This window comes from Bos mutus, chromosome 25 (assembly GCF_027580195.1).
Source record: "Bos mutus isolate GX-2022 chromosome 25, NWIPB_WYAK_1.1, whole genome shotgun sequence".
In the NCBI taxonomy this organism is placed as follows: Eukaryota; Metazoa; Chordata; class Mammalia; order Artiodactyla; family Bovidae; genus Bos; species Bos mutus.
Genome location: NC_091641.1, coordinates 38,898,815 through 38,913,551, shown reverse-complemented (window position 1 = coordinate 38,913,551; position 14,737 = coordinate 38,898,815). Strand labels below are relative to the sequence as shown.

Here is a 14,737-nt window from a genome sequence, read left to right as displayed (position 1 = left end):
TAAAAGACAAGTTTTGATTCTCTACAGAAAAGTAGAGCATGCTACCAAAAAGGTAACATACGAGGTTTCCTACTGTTGAAACGGAGACACACAGAGTGGAGGGAGGAGAGGGGCGCTGAGTAACTCCCCATGATCACCCAGCACAGCCAGGATAGGATCCCACGAAGCCTGGCTGATAGTGATAGTGAAAGTCACTCAGTCGCGTCCAACTCTGTGTGACCCCAATGGACTATACAGTCCATGGAATTCTCCAGGCCAGAATACTGGAGTGGGTAGCCTTTCCCTTCTCCAGGGAAAGGCTGGAGATTGAACCCAGGTCTCCTGAATTGCAGGTGGATTCTTTACCAGCTGAGCCACAAGGGAAGCCCTTTATGATGTTTATGATTATTTCCACTTTCTCATTCCTAATTTTGTGTGACTCTTAAACATTTAAAATAGAAAACACGAGCCATTTCAACAACATGCCAGTAATGTTAACAAAGAATGATGTGATTTAAATGAAATAGTTTCTCCTCTCCATTCTATGTGCCTCTATTTCTAATCTGTAAAATGGGAATAGTACCCACTTTTTATTTTTAATGAAGAGTAGAAGTTAAATGCTTTGAGTTTTTCTTCAGAATAAAAACAAACTTAAATTTTTCTAAAACAAAAAGATATTGATTTGAGACCAAGAGTCTAATGGAGTATTGTCAAAGATCTTAAGTCACCCTCTGGGGAAAAAACTTCAGGCCCATATAGCTTTTGTACAGATGAAGCTTCTCAGTTCTTCAAGGAACAGATCATTTAAATTCCAAACTGTTTCAGAGAACAGATATGAACAGCTTCCAAACTCTGACCGATTTAACACAACTCTGATACGAAAACCTGACAAAACACACGAAAAAGAATCAGGGATCAATCTCACTATTGATTAGTGAGAAGCAAAAATTCTAAATGAATGCTAGCCAATAAAATCCAGCAAAATATTAACTTAATTTCACAATTACAGAGGTGGTTCAACCGGACAGTAGGAAATCTGAGATAATTTGCCACATAAATAAAACAAAGGAGAAAAAAATCACAGGGTAATAATATAGATGTCAAGAGGGACTCTGATAAAATCCAACATCCAACAAATGAGGAATAGATTATGTCCCAATTTAAAAAGGCTGAAAACCAAAGCTCACGTTATACTTAATAATAAAACACCAAATACATCTCTATTTAAATCAGAGACAAGACAGGGATGCCCAAGAGCATAAACACTGGTAGAAATACTGCCAAGGAGAAGACAAAAGTACCAATAATGCAAAAGATAACTGTATACTAGGAAAAACCTAAGAGACTCACTTGAAAAAGTATTAGAACAAGAGAATTCCATCAAGTGGCCAGATTACTGAAGTGACATATATATGTTAACATCTTTCCTATATCAAAACACCATGAATACATCCAGAAACTTAGGGGAAAAAAAGGTGTATTACTTATATAAAGAAAACTATAGTATGCTTCTGAGCAACATAAGACTCATAAAAAGACATAAAAGACAAAGCTTGCATGAACAGGGTAAGACAACTGAGAAAATAGATAGATTAGTAATACTAAATAAATGCACTGGGCTAACTAATTTGGAAAAGTGTATACAAAGCTAGATTTCTATTAATATAGAAACTCAAGCCAAAATGAATTCTGGATTAAAGACCCAAGCTATAAGGGAAAAGAATATATAATACTCCATTTTGGAATAGAAAAGTATTTCCAAACATGACATAAAACCCAAGAGACATAAAGGAAAACATGGAAAAAATCTGCTTCTATAAAAACTGAAAACATCCATTCGGTAAAAACTCAGAACTATGTGGCCATTCTGGCAAGTAAAAAAAGGGGAAACACTTTCCCTCATTAAAAGACTTTAGCTTAAAAAAAAAAATGATAACACTTTCAGGAAAAAAAAATGAGTCACTTCATATTTTCAGGGCTTCTCTGATAGCTCAGTTGGTAAACAATCCGCCTGCAACGCAGGAGACCCCGGTTCAATTCCTGGGTCAGGAAGCTCCACTGGAGAAGGGATACGCTACCCACTCCAGTTTTCTTGGGCTTCCCTGGTGGCTCAGCTGGTAAAGAATCTGCCTGCCATGCAGGAGACCTGGGTTCGATCCCTGGGTTGGGAGGATCTTTTGGAGAAGGAGGGAAAGGCTACCCACTCCAGTATTCTGGCCTACAGAATTCCACGGACTGTATAGGCCATGGGGTCGCAAAGAGTTGAACACGGCTGAGCGACTTTCACACACGCTATGCTTGATTTTGCTTCTCTCATCTCACTTTATATGCTTTTTGCTTCTAATTTTTTGTCTTTAGACTTTAGCTTTTAATATGCAAAAATACTGAGTACAAACCAACAAGAAAAAATGGGAAACAAGACAAAAGAAAAACTGACAGAGAATATGAGCAACAGCAAAATAGAAAGGCCCATGAATTTATGACAAGATATTGTACCTAAGAGAACGGCAATCAGTTAAAAAAAAAAAAAGGTATCAGTGTTGGTGAGAATTTGAGGCACAGGGACTCATCTGCTGTTGGTTAGGGTATAATCTGCATGTTTTGGGAGAGGATCTGTGCTTAAATATCTATGCTTATTAAAAATGTCACTATCCTTTAATCCAGAAATTTCACCCGCCAAATCTCTCCAGCAGATACATCTAGCTATACAAAGATATATACACAAATCAAAAATCAAACGTATAGCATCAAAACATACAGCCATTGGGGCATTAGTCCTATAAATTAAGATACAGCCAAATCAGGGGCTACTCCCCTGACATACCTCGTGAGAGGAACTGAGAGCTCCGTCTAACATGCAACAGCTTCCAACCTGCACTGCTGCGGGGCGGAAAGGACAGGTGCACACACATGTATGTGATGGGGGCGCAGGGGAGGGGAGAGATTATACTATACTATGTTTAGAAGTCACACACACACACACACACCCCCTCTCTGTGCCTGTATATCTACAGACCATCTCTGGCAGGACAGATAAGAAATAGTAGCTGCCTTTGGTGAGAGAATTTGGGAGAACCAAAGGTCAAAAATCCCCACTCCAATACTCTTGCCTGGAAAATCCTATGGACGGAGGAGCCTGGTGGGCTGCAGTCCATGGGGTCGCTAAGAGTCAGACACGACTGAGCGACTTCACTTTCACTTTTCACTTTCATGCCTTGGAGAAGGAAATGGCAACCCACTCCAGTGTTCTTGCCTGGAGGATCCCAGGGACAGGGGAGGCCTGGCGGGCTGCCGTCTATGGGGTCGCACAGAGTCGGACACGACTGAAGTGACTTAGCAGTAGCAGTAAAGGTCAAAAATTAAGGGAGACTAACTTTTCAGTTTTTATCCTTAATGCTGATTTTTAAAAAAATTTGACTTAGTTGTTAAACCATATGCATGATTACTGTCTAAAAACAAAACTGTTAACAAAGTCTTTGACCCAGTAACTTCACTTTTCAGAATGTACCTCACAACGCATGTGGGTATGCCCACTGGAGGACAGTCGCTGCAGCACTACCTGTACTAATGGGATGTCAGAAAGAACCCAAATGCTCCTCATCAGGGTACAGGAACTATGGTGCATCACGGAAAACAAGAAAAATCTGTGCCCACTGGCATGGAAAGGCATTTCGTGGTCTATTGTTACCTAAAACAGCAAGGTGCTCATCTCATGTAGTCTAGTTCCATTTCGTATATTAAAAAAGGACCTGTGTTAATATATCTGTACAGAAGCAGTTACCTGTAAGCAGAAGAGGGGCTGCTCTTTTTACTATTTACATTATTTTATAGGAAATCTGCATATCCTTTGTACCAATAATTTTTTTAAACAAAATTGCCTTTTAAAAAAAGTTTCTTTGTCCCTCTGTGCATTTAAAATCTTATTCAGCTTAAAATGAATGTGTCTCTCGCTCCCACTATTTGCCCACCACTGTTAGCTCTTCTGTCCCAACCAAAGGCCACGGCAACTTTCAAAAATGCCACCTCCCACCCTTTCTTCGCCATCGGCCTCTTTGGGATGGGAGACGGCTGTGCCACAAGTCATGTGGCTTACCGTCCTCACACTGCACGCTTGCTGCTGTCTGAAGACAGACCCCGCGGTACAAAGGAGTGAAAACGCTGGGCAGACGGAGGAACATGGAGCGAGGGAGACGTGATCAGCAATGCCCAGGCTTCAGGCAACTCCCAGAACAAAAAACAAGCAAAACAGCCAGATGTGTCAACAAATAAACTGTAAGAATTCTAGAGATTAACAGCTTCTTAAGAGCCACAGCAACTGAATAAAAGATAGGTTATTCAATTCGGGGGAGGGGACTCTAATAACAAACCACGACACATGCAACCACTGGGAAACCGAGTATCTAGTGGACACCGATGACACAGGACATCACGTATGTACATGTGACAGTGTACTCTGCCCGGGTATGCCAAGTCCAACTTTTAGGAATACATGAACACACACACACACACTACCAATGGCTCTCCAAATGTGGTCAAGGGACTCAGGTCTTTTCAGGGGTCAAAACTATTTTCATAAAACACTAAGACAATTATTTGCCTTTTTTGCTCTCATCCTCTCACAAGAGGCTCTGTGACATTTGACATCACTACAATGGTTAATGAACATTTGTGTTTTAAAATTCTCTTTTAGTATCTAATGTGGCAAATATGGACAGATAATCCACATTTTAAAGAAAACAACTCGATAATTTCTAAGATTACTCAGGAGCCCTGTTTATTTTTGTGTGTGACTTAAATTCTCCAAAATACCTTTTCGTAACTGGGCATTTGGAGCAGAATGACCAGTGAATCAGGAAGGAACAAACATCAAATCTACCCATGAAGCCTAAACCCAAAGAAATCTCTTCTCAATTCAACTTTAAAACGTGCACGCACACACAGACCCCTCTTCAAACACCAGGGACAACAAAAATTTGAGTTCACATTTTCCCTTAATAACACTTCAAAAGAGATAAATGAAATGTGAATGTTTAGAATTACTTCACTTTTACTTCTTCAGTTAAAAAATACCCTCTTCTTAGCCAAGCCAGTCACACGGTTCACAGCTGTCACCCAGTGCTGGCATCAACCTTACGGGGAAACTGCTCGACGCTGACCTCTCCCTCTCCCTCATCTGGGACTCATCAAATTCAAACAGTTCTGCTGTTCCTGTTCTGGAATCTGCTGCACCAAACACCGCCTAAATCAGGGGCACTGGGGGCAGCAGCTGGCCTCCTCAGCGTGTCCCAGGGGTCGGCGTCTGGTGGGTCAGCCCGTGCTCTGCCCCTTGAAAGTGAGAGTGAAGTCGCTCAGCCGTGTCAGACTCTTTGCGACCCAATGGACTGTAGCCCACCAGGCTCCTCTGTCCATGGGATTCTCCAGGCACAAACACTGCAGTGAGTTGCCATTTCCTCCTCCAGGGGACTTTCCCTACCCAGGGATTCAACCCAGGTCTCTTACACTGCAGGCGGATTCTTCACCATCTAAGCCACTAAGGCAGCCCGCATCCTCTGTCCCTTGTCTGCTCTCATTTTTCCAGTGGGCTCTCTCCACCTTGGCATCTGCCTTCCCTGTTCTCCACGTTCAGTTCCTACACTGTACACCAGCTGCAAGGCCCTTCTCAGGAGCAGAGCTCTACGCTGCACAGCCATCACACCCCCCGAGTCAGCAGCTCTGAGTGCCTTACAGGCTCCAGGTAGTGCTAACGCCGCTGGCCTGGGAGCCCATCTGGAGAACCCTTGCTCTGAGTTTCCTCTGAGACCCGAAGCTCTGCCATGCCACCTCTTCCCTGTTAAGCCCAGCAGGAGATAACCAGCTAGGAACCCAGCTTCCTCGCTGGTAAAACGGAGGCTGTGGCAAAACACACCAGGCCAGCTGGCTGTAACACAGGAAGGGCATGAAGAGGACTGCCCTGGCTGGCGGCGGGAGGCGACGGCAGAGCGCCTCTGCCGGGCCCACTAACGCCACAGAAGGCTGACTCCCCACGAAGCTGCCTCTCAACCACGTGGTCCTATCTCCACACGTTTGTCTTAGAGGCTGAAAACTGGCCCTCGGCCCACACTCCCCTCCGTGTTCTCAACCATCTGACGTGCAGGCTAGCCTACCACTGGCTTCTTCAATAATTCCTACCTTAAAGACACGGCAGGGATCTGTATGCTGGGAAGAAGGACATGGAATGCCAAATCCAACCCTTTCGAGAAGGAGGGGCAGGAGGAACACCTAGAGGAGGACAGGAACGTGCCCCTGGTTAGCGGGACAGCTGCAAAGCACTGACACTCGCTTACCTTGCTCATGCCTCCGGCCTGTGCGGTGTTCAGCCCTGCGTGACTGGCCATTTGCGGTGAAACTTGGGTCAACGTCTCAGCCAGCACACTGCTTGTGGCCCCCTGCATGGCCGGAGTAGGGTATGGCATCCCAGCTCCCCTTCCTCGGCCAGCAGCCCCGAGAGATCCATTCATAACCTGCGCCTGTCCTTGCTGGGCCTGGTTCATTAAACCGTGGCCAGAGTTACTATTGAGGAGGCCTGGGTGGGTCTGGTTGAAGTTTGCGTTCATGCAGATCCCAGGTCCCGTCTGCGACGTGGCAGGGCTGCTGGTCACCAGCCCCACTTGCTTTTGTGCTTGCGGATTCAGTGCTTGGGAAGCAGGAGGAGTGGGCCCGGAGGTGCTGGCTGCCTGCTTAGGCAGGCTGGGGGCGGAAGAATCTCCCTGGTTCAGAGGGCTCTTGCCCATGGCACCCAGACTGGCCATGTTGGCACTGCTGGGCTGCCCCTGGGCCTGGCCGCCGAGGCCTTGCTGCGCGGGGCTGCTGGCACTCACATTGCCTATTCCCGGGTTGATGCTGGAGCTGCTGCCGCCTCGCAGGAGCTCGGACAGTTGTTTATGTTTGGAAGCAGCATCTGGAACGAGGTTCCCACTGTTTAAAAGGCTTAATTCTCCTCCATTGGGGATCAACTCATCAGGAAGATCATTTTCCAAGTCAAACAATGATCCAAAATCTAGAAATGAAACAGAAACAGAAATGAGAAACTAAGCAACCATAATCTCTCTCCAACTGTCACATATTACTACAAGCGTAACCTAAAGGGGCGCTTAACACGGAACACTCGCGTGTCTTACGAGTAATGTCAAAATGATCTGAAAGTTCATTTGAAAAAATAAAACAGAAAAATATTTTTCAAATTCTGAAGAAGGGAAAGTTAAACAGAGATGAGAGGAAGGCTATCTAGAATGATAGATTCTATCCTATATTCCAAAACAATAAAGAGTGTGGGGTAAGGCAAATACAAATTAAAGGAATACAACGGAAATTTAACGAGTTCGCTTAATTATGATGTTAAAATGCTTCAAGAATGTATGTGTGTAAAACATTAACTGGGCATCAGGTTAGACCAACAGTAATTTGAGAAAATTAAAGCCTAGCCTTAAGTGAATATATATATATAAAAGAAGTATAAAAAAAAAAACTAGCCTTAACAGAAAATGAGATTCCTCAAAGTGCTAAAGCTACAGGAAATAAAGATATATACAGAAATTAAAAAGAATTAAAAGTAAAAGAAAATAGCTTAAAAAGTACTTGAATTATACAGAAAGGGTTAAAGTCAATCTTACATAAAGATGGAAAGCACACCTCCCAAGAATAAATGTGCAACGGATATACAAACACGTAAGGATCACAAAGGAAGATAAAACAGTAAACCAAAGAGACCATTCTTTGGTAATCAAACATGAAAATTATAGCAACTCCTTCTTTCCAGTCCCTCTCAAAGTAACACTTCTCTTGTGTGGCCTATATATGTCATCCCTAGTCCTTCACTGACCACACAGTGTTCAAATAACAACAACCTGGCCATGTGTGCAAGTGCAAAGGACAAGATGTGCAGAAATACAGTCACCGTGGAATTACCTGTAACATCAAAATAAACGCAGACTATACTCAGAAGCAGTTTAACCTACTGGTTATCACAGCTCAAGACCAAGACTGCCAGTATCTGGATGCCGGCTCTGCCTCCTGCTTCCCACTTACCAGCTGTGCGACCTTGGTTAAGTCACGTAGGCTTTCTGTGCCTCAGTTCTCTAGAAACTGGGAGTGATAATGGCTACTACACCTCAGAGGGTTGCTGTGAGGACTAAATGAATTAATACATGTAAATAACTTAAACAGTGCCTGTGGGTGCTAAGGGTTCAGAAAGTATTGGCTACTTGTGTGTGCTTCCTAAGTCGCTTCAGTCATGTCTGACTCTGTGACCCCATGGACTGTAGCCCGCCAGGCTCCCCTGTCCATGGGATTCTCCAGGCAAGAATACTGGAGTGGGTTGCCATGCCCTCCTCCAGGGGGTCTTCCTGACGCAGGAATCGAACCCACGGCTCCTGTGGCTCCTGCACTACAGGCGAATTCTTTACTGCTGAGCCACCAGGGAAGCCCTCAGCTATTATTATTACTGTCATCCAATAATAGAGGTTTAATAAGCTGCTGCACAATAGAAACAGGAGAACATTATACATCCATTAACATATGAAGACTGTACAAATATAGGAAAATGTTTGTGTTATATAAAAACATGCAAATAGAAACTGTATGCAGAATGGCACAGAGAGCAAGATTAGCACTAAAGTGCGTGCATGTGGGCAGTAGCTGGAAAGTAACCTGCCAAAAATAGGTGCACGGGTAAAATGGGGGGTGATGTGTGCATGCGGCTTATAAAATTTAACAAGCCATTGCCCCTGCCACCAACCACTTTTAGAAAATTGAAAACCTTTTTCTTCAAGGTGCAGACTCTTGCGACTGTCTTCCCCAACCAGCTCCTCAGCTGGCTGCCTGGGATGTTCCTTTCAGGAAGGGAAGCGCCTTCCAGTCCAAGGAGCAAAAACCACCAGACCACCTTCCCCATGGCAAGTGACACAGTCCCAGCTATGGAAACGGAAGGCAAGTGGGCCAAGGCATTCTGGAGATGGTTTTCCTTCCCAATGCTAAGGGATGCTCAGAAGATGACCTCCCATTCTTCACTAGATTTCACCCTGAAACTGCAGCAACGCTCTTCAGCCAGGAAAGGAGACAGGGCTCACGCGTTAAGGATGGCTGCAGGGCAAACACAAGCACCCAGGTCCATGAAGCCATCTCTAGGCTAACACAGCGATCCTGGAACCACGCCCCACCCCCCACCATCTTCAGACTTCCTGTAACAAGAGAAAATACACTCGTATCACTGAAGCCATTCCAGCTGCAGTCTAAGGTAACTTGCAGCTGAAGGCATCTTGGTATCTTCATCATGTCTACGGATGAAGTTCAAACTCCTTCACTCTCCTCAGCACCTGCTGGGGCACCCAACCTCCCAGCCACAATACCACAAGCCAGCACCTGCATCAGCAAGCTTTCTCCTCTGTATGCACTTTCTCTCAGGCTAGAAAACCTCACGTCCAGCCCTCTGTCACATTCAACAGTAACTACGGAGACTCCTCCTGCAAAACCAACCAGTCCCTTTTCAACCTCCTGAGTTCACTAAACATACATGCCTCATAAGCCACCTCGAACACATACTTAGTTCATCCTGCCTGTGAGGGACTAGACACTCCTTGCACACACACTCTGCTTGCAGAGCCTCTGAGAGCAGCTGTGGACGGCATGAGCCTCGCCTTTCCTCCTGAGTGCTTTACTGTGTGACACCTAAGAACACCCTTACACAAGTGCAGGGCAGCTGACAAATTCAGGAAACTGAACACTGATATGGTACTTAATACTGATTGCCCTTACTCAGATCTGGCCAGTTGTTCCCAAAATGTCCTTTATCACATTTCTTTTTCCTGTTGCAAAATCTATTTCAGATAAAGAAGAAAAAAACACACTGCAAAACAATTTAAAAAAAAAACCCATTTCAAGATCCCAACACATTTAGGTTGTCATGTCTCTGTCTTCTCCTTTATTCTAGAAATGACCTCCAGACTTTGTCTTTCATAACTCTGAGATTTTTGAAGAGGGTAGGTCAGTTGTTCTGTAGAGTGCCCCAAGGTGGGGTTGCTTCCTCAGGCTCAAGAACACTTAATTACAAAGCGACAACAGGACTCTTGGATACAGAAGACAGCAAAGAGAACCACTGGCCAGGGCTTCCCGCAGGCGACCTCCACACTCCTGTGCTTCCACGTTTTGGGGCTTCGGGGGTTCCATGCCACGGCTTTCATGCTATTGTGTCGTCCTTAACCTGGAGATTCACTAAGGTCTCCAGACACAAAGACGACGTGAGATATAGTCAAAATAAATGAGAACAACCCTCTAATATAACTAACATTTGTATTTGTTGCCTTCCACATGTACACACATCTGCTGCTGCTGCTAAGTCGCTTCAGTCGCGTCCGACTCTGTGCGACCCCAGAGACAGCAGCCCGCCAGGCTCCCCCGTCCCTGGGATTCTCCAGGCAAGAACACTGGAGTGGGTTGCCATTTCCTTCTCCAATGCATGAAAGTGAAAAGTGAAAGTGAAGTCGCTCAGTTGCGTCCGACTCCTAGCGACCCCATGGACTGCAGCCCACCAGGCTCCTCCATCCATGGGATTTTCCAGGCAACAGTACTGGAGTGGGGTGCCATCGCCTTCTACTGACCACTATTTTAGAAAAATTGAGTGTGTGCATATGTTTAATTCAATGCTTCTTAATCTATGAACAAGAAAATGAAACTCATTTAAACAAAGACAATGGAAGCCACTTATTGCAGACACCAGGTTTCCTTCTTACCTGCTAGGAGGGGATGCAGTGTCAAGCTCTAGAGACCAGAAGAAGGAAGTGAGCTACAGATACTGTACATTCAAAGTTTGGAATAGCCTGCGGATGCTCCCGACTGACCCTTCCAGGAGTCCCAAAGCACTTTTCTAGGAGAGGGCGGGCAGGCCAGGACAACAGCAGGTAAATTCAGAAGAACAGATAACCACAGCAAAGTCAACAACAGGGTCCCTAGTCCAGCGTAGCAAGTGGGAGTCAGAAATGGGAACGCAGAAAGAACACTCGCAGGCAGAGCACAGGAGTGCAAATCCTGGCTGAGTCAATCAGCCCCGTGTCCCTGGGCAAACAGCTTAATCTCTGCGTCTTAATTCCCTCAACTGTGAAACAGGGACAATGGTATCCCAGGGCTACGCGCTGAGAGCAGCAAAGGGGCGCTTTGCCACTGACACCAGTTATCTTAACGCCATCCTGCACAAAAACTTTCTTACCTTAAAAAGTTCACCACGTGCTGCCACTATCAAACTGATGCGTATTCTTTTCTGGTTCTGTCTTGCTCTAGTCCCAGGGAGCCCGCACCTTCTACGGCTGTGGCAGGTGTTATGTCTATGCCTCGTTTCTGGTTTTGGTTTTTACTGGTCTGCCACATTGTGTCCACTCTTTCTCATCCTGTTTCAGCACAAGCACATCATCTCACAGCTGTCTGGGTGCAGGAAGGGTTGACTGACTCTGCTGCGTCCTCACCTACCCAGTCCAAACATGTATGAATACGCTAACAGCCACATACATGATATACAGTCTCTGTAACAGACAGAAGGGGGTGTGCAGTGCTTGCGCAAGGCAGATCCACACTCACACCATCGCACTTTCCTCACCATTACTCTTCCCTGTTCTCTAGTTCAGAACAAAACATGACACAGGAGAGTGAAGCAGGAGGCTGTTGCAACACAACACAGCTGTGCTTTCCACACACCCAGTGTCCCCACATACAGGTTGGGCAAACACCAGTCTGAATCATCGGAAGTTCCGAAAATTCAAGATTGAGCGCCACCACTTCCAATCCCAGGAGGTTCCTGTCTCCCCACCACGTCAGCACGGGATGGGCCCAGGAGAGGGCAAAGCTGAGGCTGCAAGAGATTCGGGGTGAACCTGCTTTCCAGGGTCACCCTCAGCAGAAGATGAGACCCGTCACACAGCCAACGGCAGACGCTGTGTCCGCAGCCACAGCTGGGAACAGGAATTCTCGCCCCCTCGGGACTTTCCAGCTGCACCAAGGAACTCAAGATAGAACATACACACTTTGGGGAGTCAACCTCCACAAATGACTCTTCATTTGTGGCTGGAAAGCACTGGGAGAAGGAGGGGTGCGGGGCTGAACCTCTTTCCTCCCCGTCTCCACCAGGTCCAGGCTCCCCTGTGCCTCTCAGCTAAGCTGACCCGGGAAAAGCAGCTGCGGGCGCTCAGGCTCCACCACGCCCGGTGAGGCTGCGGCGCCCGTGGCAGCAGCTCAGGAAGGAGAAAGCTGAGCAGACCCGACGCCGCGGGAGCAGAAGGGCTTCACCACGCGGGGCCACAAGGGTCCTCTCCCCTCTGGACCACAGAGACCTCAGTCTGGGGACGGTCACACCAAACACTGACCACCCCCCATGCTGCAAGACCCATTCCGATGCATCTCGACCAGAAGGCAGCATTTCACCTTAAGGAATGAACTACTATCAGACACGCTGGAAAAGGCTTTTCATTTTACAAAATCAAATACCTGGCAGGTGACTGACTCAATCTTTCCAGCCAGTAACATCTGATAAGTTTTGTTTGAAAGGAGTTGTTTCAAATGCATCAGCTAATTAAACAAACCATCTAAAAGACACTTCTTCCCTCAGGTTTTCTGAATTCTCCTCTTTCTGTCATAATATCTTATTTTCTTTGAATTACATTCAGAACCCCAGATCCTCCACATCAGCAGAACTGATTTTTCTCTCAAAACATGTACAAACCAGTTTATTACACTCTGCACTGGCCAGAAGTATGAACTCTTCCACAGTCTACAGACATAATGGGTGATCTTAAAATCTCCTATCACTTCTTGTTACAGCTCATGAGGCTGTAAAGGCCACGAACACAGGGATTAGGTCAGTGCCCAGTGCCTCCCACCCCATGCTTAGCAGAGGAGCCGGGACAGGCAACTGCAAGCTGAAAGAGAGAACAGGCCTGAGCTACAGGTGATACACAGTATCAATGTTAACAAGTTACTTTGTCTAGCCCAAGAGGGCAAGAGGTAATTTTAACATTTATTACTATTTTCCTAGAACAGAAACAAAGAGAACAAAATTCAACAATGAATTTTCTTGAAATGTTACATTATTTTGCTCATCCTCCTCTTCACACCTTCTTCCTGCTGCCTATCTTCCAGAAAACCAGCCAAGTCTATTTCCCCCTCTGGCTACATCTTGGCATCAATGACCCTCTATCCTACCGGTGATGCAAACATTAAAAAGCATAATAGAGAAGAGATGGTGGTATTGGAAGTAAACTATCCAAGAGTTTAGACGCTGCTTTGTGCATGTGCTGCTCTACTTCTGAGCATCAAACTCCCTCCCAAGGATCTCTCTTCCCCACTTACCCCTATTTCTCTCTGCAGCCCTTCGGCCCCATGAAAAAGGCCTGCTTTCTTTAAAATCTTTTCAGAATTCTCTAGATTCTCTTCGGCATTATTAAATGCATCTCTTAAATCTTTCAAAAGCTGAGCACCTTTATTCATCAACCTTGGAAATTTTTACAAAAAGAATTTTAATTCCTGAGTCAAAACTGGATTAAAAGAAAGAAAGAAAAACCACCTTGAACCAAAAAGGGCAATGCATCCTGAAAAAGCTCACGTCTAAAGCTGAGGAATCCACAGAATGTTAGACATTTTCACAGGGTTTTCAGTCTTAGATGACCTGGACCCCTTTCAAGGCCTCGTCAGTGCATTTGTTAATATACTGCTGATCAGACAACCAACAACAGAGGCAGCTCAGGCTGGGTAGTGAGGAAGGTACCCAGCCAGAGCCTCATTCGGGTCCATCTCTGTCTCTTACTCCTGCCTGCTCCCTATGTGTGCTTCCTTAGCTCTAACCTGGAAAGGAAAATTGTACCTGCCTCTAGGATCACTGAAGAAGGAATTAAGTCATGCACTGTGTACACAGCACTTAGCCTGGCATGCAGTGAGTGCTCAGTAAATATTAGTCATTATTATTACTGTCACTGCCCCATCTTCCACAGTTGCTATGAAGACTGAACGATACATGCACACCAAGGACCTGGCACCCTATGCCTGGTACAGAGTTCGTGCCAGCAATCGTCTCTTCTGTATGGTAAAAAGCCCTAATAATCTGACAATTCTACTAGATTTAATGCTCATATTGCTTTGAAAATTCTTAAAGATTATGCAAATAAATAAAGGAACAACTTTTCAACAATGGAGAAATAAAATTTTTTAAAAAATCTAAAGGAAAAGGAAAAGAAAAAAAGCACTATTTTATTGGCATTTATGCCACTATAAATAAACTTCAGGCATTTAGTCACATTCTTAAAAGACATCTAATGTAACCTTTTTTTTTTTTTTTTGGTTACAATAACTATTAGGAAATAATTAAAAGCAAATTCTTTCTAAAATCATCTATGATTCAGGCTTCAATATTTAATGCAATACATAAATTAGTAAAAATAAGGTTTTACTTTATTCTGAACAGTGATTTTATATTGAACAACAACAACAACAAAATGCCCTTCCTCAAGATCACTATCTGCCCAAGAGCCCCAGGTGATCCCCCTCCTCCCAGGCCTTCCTCAGTGGGAGCAAGTCCCTGCTCTCAGGCCTTCGTTCCAGGCAGGGACGGTTCACCAGAGACTTGTATGAAAGGATTATAAGATAATACTGAGTGGAAGCTCTCTGTCACACTAGACCCTAAATCAGGAGAGTCCTGGACTTGCAGCCAGCCTCTGACCTCATTTGATTCCCTCAGAAGCCCCAGGGA

General features: G+C 45.1%; 1 protein-coding gene across 1 annotated transcript in view; it reads right to left on the bottom strand.

Annotated features, from left to right (window-relative positions):
* The window catches only part of CREBBP (CREB binding protein), a 119,283-nt gene that overhangs the window by 87,301 nt on the left and 17,245 nt on the right, over positions 1-14,737 (bottom strand). The window contains exon 2 of the mRNA XM_070362471.1: positions 6,303-7,015. Coding sequence (XP_070218572.1) covers positions 6,303-7,015 — 713 coding nt within the window. The remainder of the gene's footprint in view (positions 1-6,302; positions 7,016-14,737) is intronic.